Source organism: Manihot esculenta, chromosome 5 (genome assembly GCF_001659605.2).
Source record: "Manihot esculenta cultivar AM560-2 chromosome 5, M.esculenta_v8, whole genome shotgun sequence".
Taxonomy (NCBI): domain Eukaryota; kingdom Viridiplantae; phylum Streptophyta; class Magnoliopsida; order Malpighiales; family Euphorbiaceae; genus Manihot; species Manihot esculenta.
Genome location: NC_035165.2, coordinates 21,613,613 through 21,630,631, shown reverse-complemented (window position 1 = coordinate 21,630,631; position 17,019 = coordinate 21,613,613). Strand labels below are relative to the sequence as shown.

The following is a 17,019-nucleotide window of genomic DNA, read 5'->3' as shown; positions in this document are numbered from 1 at the left end:
GTAATTTGCTCTTAAGCGTCTTTCAGGCTTTTAGCACTAATTTTTTTTTAGCACTTTTGCTCTTATAATTTTCAAGATCTAAGCCTTGGGTCTCGTTCGAGCACTTTTGGCTCTTTGTTGTCTTTCGAACTCTTAGCTCTAAGTCTTCATCCGAGCGCTTTTGGCTGTTTATTATTTGTGGGCTCTTAGCCCTGGACCTTAGTCCAAGCGTTTTTGCCCATATGCATCTTTCAGGCTCTTACAATGATTCTTCATCTGAGCATTTTTGCTCTCTGTATTCTTCCAAGCTCTTTAGCCCTGATTTTTCGTCTGAGCTCTTTGGTTCTCTAGTCGGCTTCCAGACTCTTTAGCCCTGACTCTTTAGTCCTGATTCTTTATTTGAGCTTTTTGCCCTTAAACGTTTTTCAGCCTCTTTTGCCCTGGACCTTAGTCCGGGCTTTTTGCTCTTGATCGCTTTTCAAGCTTTTTACCCTGAACCTTAGTCTGAGCGTTTTTGCCTTTAGGTGGCTTCTAGGCTCTTGGCCTTGGGTCTCCTTCTATGCACTTTTGCTTTGTTATCTTCAGGGCTTTCAGCCCTACGTTTCTATTTGAGCACTTTGGCTCTTAGGCATCTTCCGAGCTCTCAACGGTAGGTCTTCATCCGAGCATTTTTGCTCTTACGCGTCTTCCAGACTCTTAGCTTTGATTCTCTTTCATTCATGCTCATGGCCTTACTGGAAATTCTGGGATTTAGGCTCGTGGCCTTACTGGTGATTATGAGATTCATGCTTGTGGCCTTTTTGGCAATTTCAAGATTCAAACTCGTGGTCTTATTGGTGATTTTCGAGATTCAGGCTCGTGGCTTATTGGTGATTTCAAGATTCAAATTCATGGCCTTATTAGCGATTCCAGGATTCAGGCTCATGACCTTACTGGCGATTCCGTGGATTCAGACTCGTGGCCTTACTGGCGATTCCGAGATTCAGGTTCATGGTCTTACTAGTGATTTTAGGGATTCAGGGTCGTGACCTTACTCACGATTCCGAGATTCAGGCTCGTGCCCTTAATGGTGATTCCCGGAATTTAGGCTTGTGGCCTTACTGGCGATTTTGAGAATTCAGACTCGTGACTTTGCTGGCGATTTCGGGCTTATTAGTCTTTCTCTCACTTTTAAAATTTATCTGCAAAATAAAAGATTGCACAGAGTATATGTAACGAGAATGCTCGTTATTGATTGAATAATATTTATCAATGAATATTGTGGCATGCAAGATACTTAGCTTCACATTTCAAATGAATGCAAATATTAATTTGACCAACCATATTAGCTCATATGATTCGAATCCAATAAATAACATTTCACATGTATAAAATATTTCATAGTTTTCAAATCACACAGCAACATGCTTAAACAAATAATCTTTTTCTTAGTGAATTCATATTAATATTAATCATCGATGAGAGCTTTTAAGTTATTTTAAAATATTATCATTCTTGTGCTTATGTAATCATGAATTTCATCTAAAATTTAACTTATGTAAATAGTCATGATAACAAAGCACCTTAATCTAAAGAAAGAATCTGTACAGCTTTTTCTCCCATGATTAATGAATCACCCTTGTATTGCACTTTCTTCTCATATTAGTATCTTCCTCTATCTGATATTCACCGTGTGACTTATAGATGTAGCTGGTGATTCTCGGGTCTTTCCACCATCTCTCTTCCCTCTAGTCTTTCCTATTTCTGGTTATTAGCCTTTTTTGGCGGTAGAAATTCCAGCGACGTCCTTCGTTTCTACAGATGGTGCCAATTGATGATCTGAGATCCTACGAGGTCACCAGATGCGGACACCTGGACTGTGGTTTGGTTTACTGAATGATGAATGATCTGTGATTAGTTCAATGAGTCGAGAATATTTTTGAGATTTCATATGGATCTCTTCATGCTCGATCTTGAGGAAGGGGCTCTAGAGCCCCTTTTTTGGGTTGGATCAGCCGACACCACTTGTGTCATCTCTCGTCGGACTGGACAGAGATGTCCTCCTATAGACGTGTCAAGCAACTGGGCATTCGACTAATAAATGTAGAGCCGGTCATACATTGTCTTTCATGTATGTCACGTCATTCTATTTTACTACATGCACGTTCATAACTCTAGTGATGTACTAAAGAGACGACCAGCGTATTGGAGATTGGCACATTGCCCTAGTTTCATTAGGTCGTGCCTGACTCACCTGATTTATATAGAGGCGGTTCCTTTTGGTCACTAAAATCGATCGTGCTCGCATTCAATATCGAGTTTTGAAGAGATTTATCCGTGCGCTTTGGATTTTGACAGGATTAGGAATGTTGGTAGTCTGATTCTCGTTCTTTATAGATCTGATTTTTTTTCTTGCCAGTCAGATTAGATGAAAGCATAACTTTTCTGAATCTTATGTAGACGTGTCATGATCTTAATGGATCTTATTTTTTATACGTTATCACATAGATTATAAATTTTAAAATAAAAATTAAAAGTTTGAATTTATTCTAATAATAATTTAAGTAAATTCAAATACTAACGTACTAATAAAATTTTAAAAATAATATTTATTCGTAATCAAATAAAAATTTGTTTTTAATTCGATCTAGACACTTTAACTACTGACAGATATTTCAGAATCCTTTCAAACGATGACTCGGATATTTTTACCTCTAATTGCTTTTATAAAATCCCACTGTAATTTTATAATTTTTTTTCATATAGATGTTGATGATTATTAATTATTTTTAATTTTAAAATGAAAAAAGACAGCTGTTTCTTATGATTAAAAGTTGTATTAAGGTTGAATATTGTGGTAGTGGTAGAGAGGGCCTCGCGAGATTCTTCTAACACCTTGGAAGATATTATTCCCAAGAGCCAAATTATAAATGTGTAATTACTGAATCAATAAGTTTGATTTTGTACAAAAAAATTGAGTCCTATAATTATTAAATTAAATACTGAAAATTTAATGTAATAATTATAAAACTATAAAATCAAATTTAATATAAAAAATATATAAAAACTATTAAATATTAGATGATACTGAATTGGCGTGTAGTATAATGGGTAATTTTCAGAGCTAATTACCGAAAATGTCAAAGCCGTCCCCTTCTATTCATCTGTGCTAATAACGCCATTAGTTGTGTCGGCGGAGAAGTTGATAAGAATTAACAAAGGCCAGAACAAAAGAAAGCACAGTGGCAACAACCAACTCGCACCCACACAGCACAAGAGACGAGATTATGCATCTATGTAGTCGTACAAAGAACTGGTAGCATCTCGCTTTCTTTTACTCAACTCTCATGATGTGAAAATATTACCAGAACAATAATGATTAAATAATAAGAATAATTGACAAGTTGAAGAAGGAAGAAGGAAGATGCCAATTGTCATCCAGCAACAGAGAGTGCTTTTAATTCTTTGATTGCTGATAGAGAAGTGAAGCAAGGAATGATAACGAGAGTGGACTTGGAGGATTACGAAAACACGAAGCTGAAGAAAAGCTCCCCCTCCACTCAAGTTCTCAGTTACTGTTGCTGTCCTCCAGTTTTTCTTTTTTAACTGCAGAAACCCAAGAGACTTCTCCTGCTTCTGGGCTTCTTTTTGACAGATCTGGACCATTGCAGAGGCCAATGGAGGCCAGTGCAGGCTTGGTGGCCGGCTCTCACAATAGGAATGAGCTCGTTGTCATTCGTAGAGATGGAGAATCTGCTGTAAGCTCCTTCTGAGTCCTCTGTTCTTCTGCATTCAGTTAATGAAACTTTTCTCTTTGTCTTGCAGCCGAAACCGCTGCAGCATTTAAGTGGACAAATATGTCACATATGTGGAGACGATGTGGGGCTAACTGTGGATGGGGAGCTGTTTGTGGCTTGCAATGAGTGTGCCTTTCCAATCTGCAGAACTTGCTATGAGTATGAGCGCAGAGAAGGAACTCAAGTCTGTCCTCAGTGCAAGACCAGGTTCAAGCGTCTCAAAGGTAACAAAAGAATAAGCTATCCACTTGTTTGCTTTTATTATTTTCTTTGAAATGAACTGAATTATGCGGGTAATTGAGGCAGGCTGTGCAAGAGTTGAGGGAGACGAAGAAGAAGATGACATTGATGACTTGGAAAATGAGTTCAATTTTGATGCAACAAAGAGTAGAAAGGATATGCAGCATCCTCTTGCGTCAGATGCTATGCTTCATTACGGTCATACATATGATAACTCCGATCCTCATCAAGTCCTCCATCCTCTGCCGCGACTTCCTCTGCTTACCGACGGTCGAACGGTAACACCCTTCTTCCCTCTACTTACTCTCTTTACTTTACTCTATGCTTTACAATATTTCCGTTGTCCTTTAACCTTTGCTGCGTCATAATGTTTGGCTGTCGGTGCAGGTTGATGACATTCCTCCCGAACAACATGCCTTGGTCCCTTCATTCATGTCCAATGGGGGCGGTGGGAACAAAAGAATTCATCCTCTTCCTTTCTCGGATCATGCCCTTCCTGGTAATTTTTTTTCAAGAACAATTGTTTCAATCAGTTGATCATTTGCTCTTTTTTCTATGCTGCATTGCTTATATCGTTTAATTGCTGTATTTGACCTCACTTTGCAGTGCAACCCAGATCCATGGATCCTTCCAAGGACTTGGCTGCTTATGGCTATGGAAGTATTGCTTGGAAGGAGAGGATGGAAAATTGGAAACAAAAGCAAGAAAAACTGCAGATGATGAAGAATGAAAATGGCGGCAAAGACTGGGACTATGATGGTGATGCACCTGATTTGCCACTGTAAGCACCCGTTTAAACCTCTCTTTTTAATTATTGTTATTATTTTCTATTTTCCCTTAAATGATTCAGTTTCTCCTTTTCACGTCAAAATGATGGTTCGGGACACTACGATGCACTTTCAATAACCTTGTTTTTTGAACCATGAATTTCTTATAACCCTGCAACAAGTGCTCTCTATAAGTGCTGATTATAAAATTGAATTTTGTTGCTTTTTGATCAGAATGGATGAAGCTAGACAGCCATTGTCCCGAAAATTGCCGATTTCTTCCAGCCAAATCAATCCTTATCGGATCATTATCATTATTCGACTTGTAGTTCTTGGGTTCTTCTTCCATTATCGAGTCACACACCCTGTAAATGATGCATATGCATTGTGGCTCATATCTGTTATTTGTGAGATTTGGTTCGCTCTTTCATGGATTCTTGATCAATTCCCCAAGTGGCTCCCTATTGACAGAGAAACTTATCTGGATCGATTGTCCCTCAGGTAACTAATTACGCCATTTGCAGGATTTGCTGCTACTGTGTTTACAGTCGTAATGTTAAATGAGTATGGCTAAGATTTTCCCTCTTCTTTTAGGTATGAGAAGGAAGGCCAAACTTCTCAACTGGCTCCAATTGATATATTTGTAAGTACGGTTGATCCATTAAAAGAACCCCCACTGGTGACTGCAAACACAGTTCTGTCCATTCTTGCAGTGGATTATCCCGTTGACAAGGTCTCATGTTATGTTTCTGATGATGGTGCTGCTATGCTGACATTTGAGGCACTATCAGAAACATCAGAATTTGCCAAAAAGTGGGTCCCTTTCTGTAAGAAATTTAACATTGAACCAAGGGCACCAGAATGGTATTTTGCTCAAAAGATGGATTATCTCAAAGATAAGGTGCAGGCTTCATTTGTGAAGGAACGGAGAGCAATGAAGGTGCTGAGCCTTCCACTATTGAGATTTGTCTTCACTCCCTCCTCCTTGTATGTATGTGTGTGTTGTGTGTTTGTTGGCCAGTATTATAATCCACTTACTTGTTGAGCAGAGAGAATATGAAGAGTTCAAAGTTCGGATCAATGCTTTGGTTGCCAAGGCGCAAAAGGTCCCAGAAGAGGGGTGGACAATGCAGGATGGGACTCTATGGCCTGGGAATAATGTTCGTGATCATCCTGGAATGATTCAAGTATGTGAATATTTGGTTTCATTAAATGTGGTTTGATTGAGTTCTTTTCTGGAATGACAAGTGTTCTTGATACTTTTTGTAGGTTTTCCTTGGCCAAAGTGGAGGACTTGACACAGATGGAAATGAATTACCACGTCTGGTGTATGTTTCCAGAGAAAAGAGACCTGGATTTAACCACCACAAAAAGGCTGGAGCAATGAATGCTTTGGTTAGTAATTGAACAAAAGAAAAACATGTTAAGATTCTTTCTACCTTTGTAGTTGAAGTCGATATATTCTTATTTAAAATTTGTTCCTCCAACAAACAGGTCAGGGTTTCGGCTGTGCTCACAAATGCTCCTTATTTGTTGAATTTGGATTGTGATCACTACTTTAATAACAGTAAGGCGATTAGGGAATCAATGTGTTTCATGATGGATCCTTTGCTTGGAAAGAGAGTGTGCTATGTCCAGTTCCCACAAAGGTTTGATGGTATTGACAGACATGATCGATATGCCAACCGGAACATTGTCTTCTTTGACGTAAGCATTACTTTCTCATTTAATTACTCCACAGAAATTTGTTCATCTTCTGTACACAGTCTAATCTATAATTCCATTACAGATCAACATGAAAGGTTTGGATGGCATTCAAGGACCAATATATGTCGGCACAGGGTGTGTGTTCAGAAGGCAGGCACTCTATGGTTTTGATGCACCAAAAGCAAAGAAACCACCAAGTAGGACATGCAACTGCTTGCCCAAGTGGTGCTGTGGATGTTGTTCTTCAGGAAGGAAAAAGAAGAAGAAGACTAACAAACCTAAGTCAGAGATGAAGAAGAAGACTTCAAGGACGTTTTCACCTGCTTTAGAAGGTATTGAAGAGGGCATTGAAGGTAACATTAGAGACTCGACACTTGTATCTTCACAATTACCATTAGTTTTACGTCTCAATAGCCATTGTATTTCAGACTTCTTTTCACAAACTTACCATTAGTTTTCTTTCTTTTTTTTTTTCCTTCTTCTTTTGCCTGCATGAAAAAAGCGTTCCTTGTTAATATTCCAACTGGCTTGATATTTGTGTTTACTAACTTGAAAGGGTTCAATGCAGGAATTGAAGACCAAAATGTGGCTGCAATGTCAGAAGAAAAATTGGAAAAGAAGTTTGGACAATCTCCTGTATTTGTAGCATCAACACTGCTAGAAGATGGTGGTTCACTGAAAAATGCCAGCCCTGCATCCCTGCTTAAAGAAGCCATCCATGTTATTAGCTGTGGCTATGAAGATAAAACAGAATGGGGAAAAGAGGTAAAAGAAATGCTTAAATTTTTATTCGACCTTCTACTTACATAATCATTGTCGGTTATGGACTTGGCTCAGCATAAAATTTCTTTCAATTCTCCAGGTTGGATGGATTTATGGTTCAGTTACAGAGGATATATTGACGGGTTTTAAAATGCACTGCCATGGATGGCGATCAATATATTGCATTCCTGATAGACCTGCATTTAAAGGTTCAGCGCCCATCAATCTTTCTGATCGTCTACACCAAGTTCTTCGATGGGCTCTTGGATCTGTTGAAATATTTTTGAGCAGGCACTGTCCTCTTTGGTATGGTTATGGAGGAGGTTTGAAGTGGCTAGAACGTTTGTCTTATATAAATGCTACAGTGTACCCATTGACATCTATTCCACTGTTGGCATATTGTACTCTCCCTGCTGTGTGCTTGCTAACTGGCAAATTTATCACTCCAGAGGTATGCTGCTTCTAACAGAACAAGTGGTCATGGAGAGGATGGTGTTTCTTTATTTGAAGTGCTGCTAAATTGTAATTGAGATGATGCACGTCTGATTTTTTTTTTTTTCCCTAAATTGCAGCTCAGCAACGTTGCCAGCTTGTGGTTTTTGTCACTTTTCATCTGCATTTTTGCAACGAGTATACTGGAAATGAGATGGAGTGGAGTGGGGATTGCTGATTGGTGGAGAAATGAGCAATTTTGGGTGATTGGAGGTGTGTCAGCACATCTATTTGCTGTCTTCCAGGGCCTCCTAAAGGTCATAGCTGGTGTTGATACAAACTTCACAGTGACAGCAAAAGGAGGGGATGATGATGAGTTTTCAGAGCTGTATCTATTTAAGTGGACCACATTGCTCATTCCACCGACAACGCTGCTGATCATAAACCTGATAGGAGTAGTTGCTGGTGTCTCGAATGCAATAAATAACGGGTATGAGTCGTGGGGGCCTCTGTTTGGTAAGCTTTTCTTTGCATTCTGGGTGATAGTTCACCTCTATCCTTTCCTCAAGGGTCTACTTGGTCGGCAGAACAGAACTCCCACAATCATTATTGTGTGGTCAATTTTGCTTGCCTCCATCTTCTCCCTTCTGTGGGTTCGTATAGATCCATTCCTAGCCAAGTCGGATGGCCCCCTTCTGGAAGAATGTGGTTTGGACTGTAATTAGCATATCGGTATTTGCTGCTAAACGATGGGCCATTATTCGATTGAAAATACGTGTTCTCCGTGGTATGTAAGATAAAAGATGTATGGTTGGTGAGGTTCGCATACTGTAGACTGAATTATTTGTTGAGGCATGGCATGGCATGGCGTGGATATATTTCTAAACTCCTCATTCCTCTTCTTTGGCCAAGGAATTGCATAAGGGTCAAGCCTGAATTTATTTGTGTTATTGGAACAGAGACTACAGCAGATGCTTTACTAGAATTATTTCCACAGGGAAGGGAAAAGGAGGTAGTATTATTATTATTATGGTTATTATAACTGTCCCACATCTCTTTCTCTCTCCATTTGATTTAATAAAAGTGGGTTTATCCCGCTATCTGTGAACAAGGCAAAATCATGTGCCTACACTGTAACGTTTTTGTAATTACCAGGGTACAAATGAAAAAAGAAAAATTGATACTTCTGTGTAATTTCTGCCTGATTATGGGTCTGATTCTGATCGTCGATGCGGATGTGCGCACGATACTGTACTGCTGACACCGTAACTGGAAAAATACGAAAGAACGTAATAAAGGAGGAAAATATCCCAGCTTGTATCTCAATTCTCAACGACCAGGCAAAAGGAAAATGCGAATATGCTTCTTTTTGTTTTCCTTGAATTTGATGAGCTGTCTGAGTTTAGCAGTTAAAAACTTTTGAGTTACTTGGCTTTAGCATATGGGATATGACAAAATGATACTGGCAAGTGACTAACTCGTAGTGTTTTCAGAAAAATAAAAAAAAATCGATTCGAAAATGGGAAAAAAATCGATAGGAAAACTGCAATTCAACGTTATGCATATGGCATAGAAACATAAAAGATAGTGAACCATCGGGAAGGACGTAACTCACGTGAGCCCCCATAAATGGGTTCGATCCCTACAATGATGCTCGATTTGTCCACCCAGCTGAATAGCAGCATTCAATGCGATTCTGAGCAAGTATTTCCTTTTCATTGCAGTGTGGGTTCTGTTTCTTTGAGTTGGACCCGCATTGATGAATTACAATGTCGAGAGTTTGCTCTTGAAACAGGTGAGGTGTTTAGATTGATGCTGTCTTTTATCAGACGAAAATGAAACTTTCCCCACTGTGATTCAGTAAAAGACCAAAACCATTATAGATCAGAAATAATAACATTATAAATGAAATATAGATATTTATGAATTATTATTATTAGTCTTAATCAAAAGTGAATGTAAATCACAAGAGCAAAAACAACATCAATTGGAAGTATTCTCACCGAGCACCAACTACGCGTTTGCACACACAAAGTTGAAAAGCTCGTCGCATTTGCCTCATTCAACATGCAGGAGCTAGGTGCATCGACTTCTAAATTTCCCTTCTTTGGATGAAAGGTATAATTCAAAATATTGTAGCACCACGTAGTCATGCACTGTTCAATTTAAGAGCCACCTTGATCAGCTTTACTGAGCTTCCAAGACATTCACCAAGTTTTTAACATTTAATTGACGACAAACACACTTTTCTCTTTCCATATTTAGAGTCAAAATGCAGGTTCATGAATGTTTCAAATAAAAAAGAGACTCCTAGTGGTCCACAAAATAGGGTTATGGTTTCTAAATCAAACTGATTTCTGCCTCAAATTGTCGCAGGCGCCAGTAGTGTCCCACTATGTTTTTGAAAATAGAAAATGAAAATAAACACAATTTCTATTGATTTCAGAACAGAACAAATTTCATATTTTTCACAACAGCATACCAAACAAAAAAATTTTGGAATGCAAAATGTATCACGTCACAAGAATACCTCGAAAGTAATTACAAACAAAAAAAAATATTCACCAACTTGCCTATGCTGAATTTGTCCTGGTAAATGTAAGATTTGCATAAAAAAACGTAAGCATAGGGAAAATCTTGTTGAAGAACCTCTGATCAGCAAAATTGTATGATGCATCATATATGATCTTTGTAGGCATCTCTGAAGACCCACATTAACAGCCATGAAAAGGTTGATCATATCTGGTCGTCCCTTCGAATGCAATTTCAATATCAATAGCTTCCCGTAATTGCGGAGCATTTTGAAGAAATTGCATCTTCAATCTTCTCATTGATCACTTCCAACTCTACTCCACTTTGTTTCTAATCATTGTGATGCAGACCAACAGATGCAGCCAGTTCTTCCAATTGTCTCCTGCCAAGATTATACACAAGTTCCATGGAGAGGAAATGTTTTGGTAAATTTGGGAACTGTTCCTCATTGAAATTGAATATCGGTTGAAGTTTTTTTGCTTCAGTATTTGCTGCTTCAGCTTCTGCAAGTAGAAGGTTAGCTTCTTCAGTGTCACCCAGCTCTAAAGCAGTGAACCTTTCAGCTGTAGCAGCACCAGCAATTAAAAGTAATCTCTCAAATCTAGCCATTGCAACCTCCTTTTCTTTGGACGATATCAGTTGTTCAGTCTCAAGCAATCTGCTAACAGTACTTTTCATATCTTCCTCTAGCTTCTCCAGCTTTGAAGTTGCCCCTTCCAAGTCAACCTGCACTCCATCCTTTTCAATGGTCAATGACTTTGCTTCAGCAGCTACTCGTGCAGCTTCCTTGAAATTTCTTGCTGCGGCAGCAACTTTCTTTTCTGCTTCCAGCTCTGGGATTCTTTTATCAATGAAAAAAATCCTCTGCTTGAAGGAGGCTACAGTTTGCTGGATGTTCGATTTTGTTGAAGATAGCTCCTAGAAACATTAAAGAGATGAATTGACATCAATAAGAATGATGGACGTTAATTTTTCAACAAGTTAAAATTCGAGAATGAAAGAAAAAAAAAGATTGAAACGAAATGCAAATGCAAATGAAAACAAACGCGGATTGGAAAAAGTAATAACATGGGGGCTTGAATCTGTGCTATTTGATGACACGTTGAAACCTAAAATAAGAGTTCAAATACGAAACATCACCATAAGTTTTTGTACATGTTGTATCTTTTATAGCTTAATTTACTTATGATATTGGGTTGAGGTGTCAGTGTCACCATCTCTCGACCAACATAAATTACTTGGTCCCATTATCACCATTGATGCTGTGAAGAAGCCTCCTGCATGGTACTTGGCTTGATACAAAGGTCCATGAACTTCTCAGAGCAAACAAGCCCTTGTAAAGCTAATCAGTTTCAAAAGGTGAAAAATTTGGCATCCATTTTTTGAAATAACAATACTCTTGACAAACAAATATATAACAGTAATAATTAAAATGAAAGAGACCTACATAATAACCACTTCTACATGATTCGTGAAATAAATAACTAACTAAAAGAATGCAAATAAAATATCTGGAAAGTAAATCAACCTGTAGGGAAGCTCTTAAAGTAGAAACTTCCTGATGAAGAATTTGGACATCCTCAGTAAGCTTTTCTTCAGTCTTTGCCAGCCTCACTTTGTCTTCCATGGACTTTAAGATAGACAACTTTAAGCTTTTCCTCAGATCAACAACTTCCTGGTATGCCTTTGCTTCATCTTCAGAAACCTTGGCCAGTTCCCTTAGCTTTGCCCCATCGCCTTCACCCTCAGCAAGGAACTTATCAATTTCCTTCCTTTTTGTCGTTAAAGCTTCGCTCTGCAAATGCATCTGAGAAAGTTTTGCTTGCAAGTTATCATACTTGATGTCAATGCTTGATTTACTGTCCTGAAAACCAGAGACCACATCAGCAATCCTTTCCTCAACTGCTTTGATTTTAGTATCGTTTTCTGCTATCTCCTTTTCCTTGTCTTTGACTAAAGCAAGTAGTTTCTGAAGTTCATCAGTGAGTACGTCCCTTTGCTTATGAAGAATTTCTTGCTCCTTCCTACAGTCCTCAATTGAATGTTCAATGGAAACATTCACAGCTTGGCGTGCTTCATTTATGAAGTGCGACTCAATATCCAACTCTATCTTCTTGGCCTCCAAGGCCTCATTTGCTGAGAACCATTCATCCATCTCTTTAGAAGAAAGTTCTTGTGCTTGCTTCAAGACTGAATCTGCCTTGTTTTCCGCGTCCTAGGAGAACACAAGGAAGACATTTGCAGAATAAAGTAAGGGGTTATATAGGTAATTCTCTGGATTCTGTCTTACTCTCATGAAGAATAGATAGAATTGGGAAAATTAATAAGCATACAAGGAGTAAAAGCAATATGATATCTAGCAGCAGTAGCTGTACTGACCTTAGCAAAATTAGAGAGAAGAGATGCGCATTCTTGCTCAACTACAATATGAGATTCGAGAACGTCGCGCATCTTAGAATCAATGGCATCGCACTGGGCTTCAGCGTCTTTGAGAATAGTGTGGAGGGCTTGTCTCTCCTTGTCAACGGTGGCAAGGCTGTCACTAATCCTTTCAGCGGCCTCGAAATCTTCGGCCTCACAGGCCTTCTCCAATTGCAATTCAAGGTCCCTGTGCGTGGCAGAAGCCAAATTGAGATCGTCGGCAGCTTTTCTTCTCCTCCTGACGGCGTCCTTGCTAGCTGCGGAGACAGAGGCAGCCAACTGCCGAGAGCGCTGGAGCTTCTCAGAAATCAAGGCCTTAACGTGTTCAAATTCATCATCTTTGGATAATGGTTGGGAATCAGGGATGGAGGCGTCGCTGGAATCCAGTTCTGCATCATCGCCATCAGCTAAATCAGTGGAAGTAGGGGATTGGGAGGCTTTATCAGGCTGAGTAATATCAACGGACGAAGCATCATGCTTGAGACTGAGATTTTGATTATTAACGGCATCAGCAGAGAGATGCGGGTTGGGCAGAGGAGGAAGAGGCGGATGGGGAGGAGGATGAGATTGAGAGGACAGATCATCAAAAGAGGCTTCTCTACCATAGCCGATCCTGAGGCTAGCAGCTTTCTTCTTCTTTCTGGATATTTGACGAGAGATGGGTGCTTGTGCTGCAATAGAAGGAGCAGTAGAAGCAAGAGAAGTAGGTACAAGATCTAATTGGGTAGTTAGGGTTTGAAGGGTGAGGTCAGAGAATAGATTCTCATCAAGAGGCTCCTGCACCTTGTGGAGAGATGTAGGTGATGGTGCAGTATCGTTAATGGTATCGGTAGAAGTATCAACGTTAGAATGAGATTCATTATTGCTATGATCGTGATCGTGATCGTGATTGTGATCATTTTGCTGCTGCTGCTGCTGCTGCAGCTTCTGTTCATCAGTCAATTGGGAAGGCGTGAAGAGGACCATTCCCTCAAACAGCGAATCCATATCATCATCCTCCATTGAAGCCTGCTCTAAGTTCTAACAAATCCAACCGCTCAATCACGCCTTCTTCCCTCTGTTAATTCCCTCGGCGATGCTGTGGAGTCTGGGCTGGGTTGGGGTGGATTTATGCGTTTTTCCTTTTACTCTTTTATATATATAGATATATATATAAAACCAATCCTTTGGGCCTGTAGCCTTTCTTAGCCCACTTAAGAGTATTTTGTATCAGCTGATGATATGAAAAATAATATTTTAAATTTATTAAAAATTAATTTTTCATTTTTTTTATAAAAATTTTAATAATTTGATCCAAATTAAAGAAAATAAGTAAATTATAAATTTTCTCAATAGAAAAACAATATAAACATAGATGATCATAAAATTTTTGAAAATAATATTTTTAGGTTATAATTAATTTATTTTTATTTTGAAAAACTTTTTTTACAATATTGCCATTTTAAAAACTTACTATTTCTTGGTTCAAGTAAGAGTTTATAACAGTAGGCGTGAGTGGACAAATATATTGCACTATCGGTATAAAAATTTATTATATACAAGTATTAATCAATGTGAGTTGGACATTATTTTAAGATATTATATAATTATCTTTAATTTTTAATATTATTTTTATTTTACTAATTTTAAAATTATACATTAGTTATTATATTTAATAAAATATTCTTTTTATTAAATTAATTTGTCAAGAGTAATATTTTTATTTTTATTTATATTTATATTCATTTTTATTTCCAATTAAATAAATTTATCCAAACATGGTGATAAAAACAGAATAAAAAAAACAAGACTTTGTTGAGAGGGACAAATAAAAGGCGGATAAGTTACTTGCAAAATCATCCTGCCCAGATCCTAAACTGTGCAAAATATCTACGTTAGATTGAATCTATTATAAATAAGGATGATAATTGGTTAAATATATCCTCTATTATATAAATGAATTTCTAACATGGTTAAGATAGAGAAAGAATTTAAGTTTTATCCGTCATTCAAATTCATTTATATAAATAATTAATTAAATTTTAAAATATTTTTTTATAAAATTTTCATATATTATAATTTAAAAAGTAATAAAAATTTTAAGATAAAAATAGGTTTTTATATAAAATATATTAATTAAAAATAAAAAATAAAATAGATTGGAGTATTATTGAAATAGTAACAATTGAGATGTTAAATAAATTTCAATTGATTTTGTTATATACTAAAAATAATAATTAGTAGAGCAGAAATATATTAATTTGATTTTTTGGGAAGCAAGTAATTTAGAGAGTGGTTGAATAAAAGAAGATGCACAAAAATGATGGTAATATTAATGAGTTCCAAGTAATATTGTTAAAGATGTATGAGTTGAGTCTTACAGAATAATACTAATAATATAAAGGAAAGGAAAGGAAAGGAAAGGAAATGACCTGACCTTGCGGTGCTACTTACAAGGGAAAATACAAGATCACACCGCCCCCTACCAAGACGCGCTTCTTAGCTGTAATCATTGACTCTCTCTATTTGGCTTTCACATTTTTAAGAGTTTCCTCCTCCTTCTCCCTCATTCAAAATATGCTCCTTTATATTGCTGACTCACACATTTCTCTTTTATTCGGAATTTCTTATATTAATTAATTTTTTTATCTTCAGGGAATATTGAAATTTTAACTTGTAATTGTTTAATGCATCCTTGACCTCCATTATTTATTCATTATTTTTTTTATATGTGGAACCATGGCCACGCATTTTAAACACATGTATATAGTCATTGATTGAGATGCAAATACAACCAAATCAAATACTTGAGAAAGAAAATGAGTTCAATCGTAAGAAAGCTATGGGGCTGTGGAGCGAGGAGCCTCCATCAGAGATCAGCAGATGTCCCAGAAGGCTACATTAGAGTTTACGTTGGGAAAGACATCCACTTGCAATGTAAGTTTCAGATGGAAGCTAATTATCTGAATCATCCTCTGTTTGAAGACCTACTTCGTGTCTCCCAGGAAGAGTTCGGCTACTCCTACGATGGAGCACTCAGGATTGCCTGCGACATCCAGCTTTTCCACTACCTTATGCACCTGCTTAAGACCAGTAATCCCTCTGCTCATTACATGCAACTTCCTGATCTCATTTCAAGTTTTCATAAGTCTACTCAACACCTTCTTTCTCATCATCCTACACATTGATGTGGGATACAGACATTAATTAGTAGTTACTCTAAATTCATACAATCCAAATACTCATGCATGTAAAACTCCTCAAGGAGATGCATCCAATCCAAACTGTCTGAAAATATAGCTCAAGGCTTTGTCTTTCCTCCTCTTTGACTTTTTGTACATCTAAAAGCATGAAAAATGTAAAAAATAATTAAAATATATCAGAAAATTCTGTACCCATGTGACTACATATTCATTTATTTCAATTCTTTTAATTTTAGTTACTTTTCAATTATTTTGTATAGTAAAATTAACTTCATTACATAACTCGAGGTGTACGTATATACACATATAATATTATATGGATCAATTATTTGTAGTATGTAATAATATTTTTGAAAAATGTGTTATGTTTAGATTTCATGTATTTTAATTTTGTAATTTATTTTTTTCATTCATCTATTTCTGTCAATTCTCACAATCCATAATGTGTAAGAATATCTTAAAGCTTTAAGATAAATTATTATTTCATATTTTACCATTACAAATATTTTAATTTCACTATCAACACTTTCTTTCTTCATTATAAATCACCTTTTAGTGACATTAATATTTAACTGGATAAATATGATAAAGGGACTAAAATATAAGTAAAGTAAAATTTTTGAGACATTTTAATTTTTTTTTTTGAAATAGAAGAATTTAAATATTAATTATATATTATTTAGATAATGTTCTATCTCTTTGATTTACAACTTGATTTAATATTCACGTAAATGGAATAATTTAAAAATTAAAGAAGCCACGAAATAGTAATGGCAATTAACCAAAGCTAATGTATGATGTATGTGTTCCAATTTTCACTTGATGGGTCGGCATAAAAGAAGAAGAGGGAATCAGCCTTTCATTCCTTACAGCTAAAAACAGGCATCTTCCTCACATGCTTCCTAACTCACTCCACATGCCAATATTACCCATTTCATTTCCTTTAGGTTAGTGCGTTAGTGATGAATGTTGCATCTTTCTCAGGCATATACACAATCAATCAAGATGACGAGGTATTACAGGAATTAGGCCATTGAAGATGACAAGTTCTGTTTTGATTATTAAGGTCTAAGAATTTTAATCAATTTGGTTCATAAATAAGCTATGTTCTTTTGATACAATTGATTTTAATTAGAGTTAATTTTAGAGATGACTCTAATATTACAAAAATTTATTGATCGTTTTAGTCCATCGTTCAATGCACTGCACTAGCAGATCCAG

General features: G+C 36.9%; 4 protein-coding genes across 5 annotated transcripts in view; 2 read left to right on the top strand and 2 right to left on the bottom strand.

The window, feature by feature from the left end:
* The window catches only part of LOC110615207 (histone-lysine N-methyltransferase ATXR7), an 86,537-nt gene that overhangs the window by 48,597 nt on the left and 20,921 nt on the right, over nt 1–17,019 (bottom strand). The window lies entirely within an intron of this gene.
* On the top strand, nt 3,153–8,857 carry LOC110615245 (probable cellulose synthase A catalytic subunit 3 [UDP-forming]). Of its 2 annotated transcripts, none has more exons than XM_021757031.1 (14): nt 3,153–3,716; nt 3,784–3,979; nt 4,062–4,273; nt 4,383–4,494; nt 4,602–4,776; nt 4,997–5,263; nt 5,357–5,702; nt 5,812–5,949; nt 6,032–6,157; nt 6,257–6,469; nt 6,552–6,801; nt 7,038–7,234; nt 7,332–7,682; nt 7,804–8,857. In XM_021757031.1, the coding sequence occupies exons 1-14, from the start codon at nt 3,636–3,638 to the stop codon at nt 8,386–8,388; spliced, it is 3,249 nt and encodes a 1,082-aa protein (XP_021612723.1). In that variant the 5' UTR covers nt 3,153–3,635; the 3' UTR covers nt 8,389–8,857. The 2 variants fall into 2 exon arrangements, with proteins under 2 accessions (XP_021612723.1, XP_021612722.1); XM_021757030.2 differs by having other exon boundaries at nt 6,552–6,822.
* Nucleotides 10,079–13,735, bottom strand: LOC110615246 (myosin heavy chain). Its single transcript, XM_021757032.2, has 3 exons — nt 12,575–13,735; nt 11,724–12,410; nt 10,079–11,113 (listed from the first exon to the last, which is right to left on the bottom strand). Exons 1-3 carry the CDS (start codon nt 13,616–13,618, stop codon nt 10,526–10,528), a joined length of 2,319 nt encoding a protein of 772 aa, XP_021612724.1. The 5' UTR covers nt 13,619–13,735; the 3' UTR covers nt 10,079–10,525.
* LOC122723676 (auxin-induced protein 15A-like) lies at nt 14,827–15,993 on the top strand. Its single transcript, XM_043956747.1, has one exon. It carries the CDS (start codon nt 15,415–15,417, stop codon nt 15,781–15,783), a length of 369 nt encoding a protein of 122 aa, XP_043812682.1. The 5' UTR covers nt 14,827–15,414; the 3' UTR covers nt 15,784–15,993.

Excerpts from the sequence above, each read along its gene's own strand:
- LOC110615245 (XM_021757030.2), top strand. The coding sequence starts at position 3,636 with ATGGAGGCCAGTGCAGGCTTGGTGGCCGGCTCTCACAATAGGAATGAG. Across the intron at positions 4,777-4,996 it reads GATGCACCTGATTTGCCACT|AATGGATGAAGCTAGACAGC; the intron begins GTAAGCACCCGT and ends CTTTTTGATCAG. Across the intron at positions 6,158-6,256 it reads CTGGAGCAATGAATGCTTTG|GTCAGGGTTTCGGCTGTGCT; the intron begins GTTAGTAATTGA and ends TCCAACAAACAG.
- LOC122723676 (XM_043956747.1), top strand. The coding sequence starts at position 15,415 with ATGAGTTCAATCGTAAGAAAGCTATGGGGCTGTGGAGCGAGGAGCCTC.
- LOC110615246 (XM_021757032.2), bottom strand. The coding sequence starts at position 13,618 with ATGGAGGATGATGATATGGATTCGCTGTTTGAGGGAATGGTCCTCTTC. Across the intron at positions 12,411-12,574 it reads TTCTCTCTAATTTTGCTAAG|GACGCGGAAAACAAGGCAGA; the intron begins GTCAGTACAGCT and ends GTGTTCTCCTAG. Across the intron at positions 11,114-11,723 it reads CTTTAAGAGCTTCCCTACAG|GAGCTATCTTCAACAAAATC; the intron begins GTTGATTTACTT and ends TAATGTTTCTAG.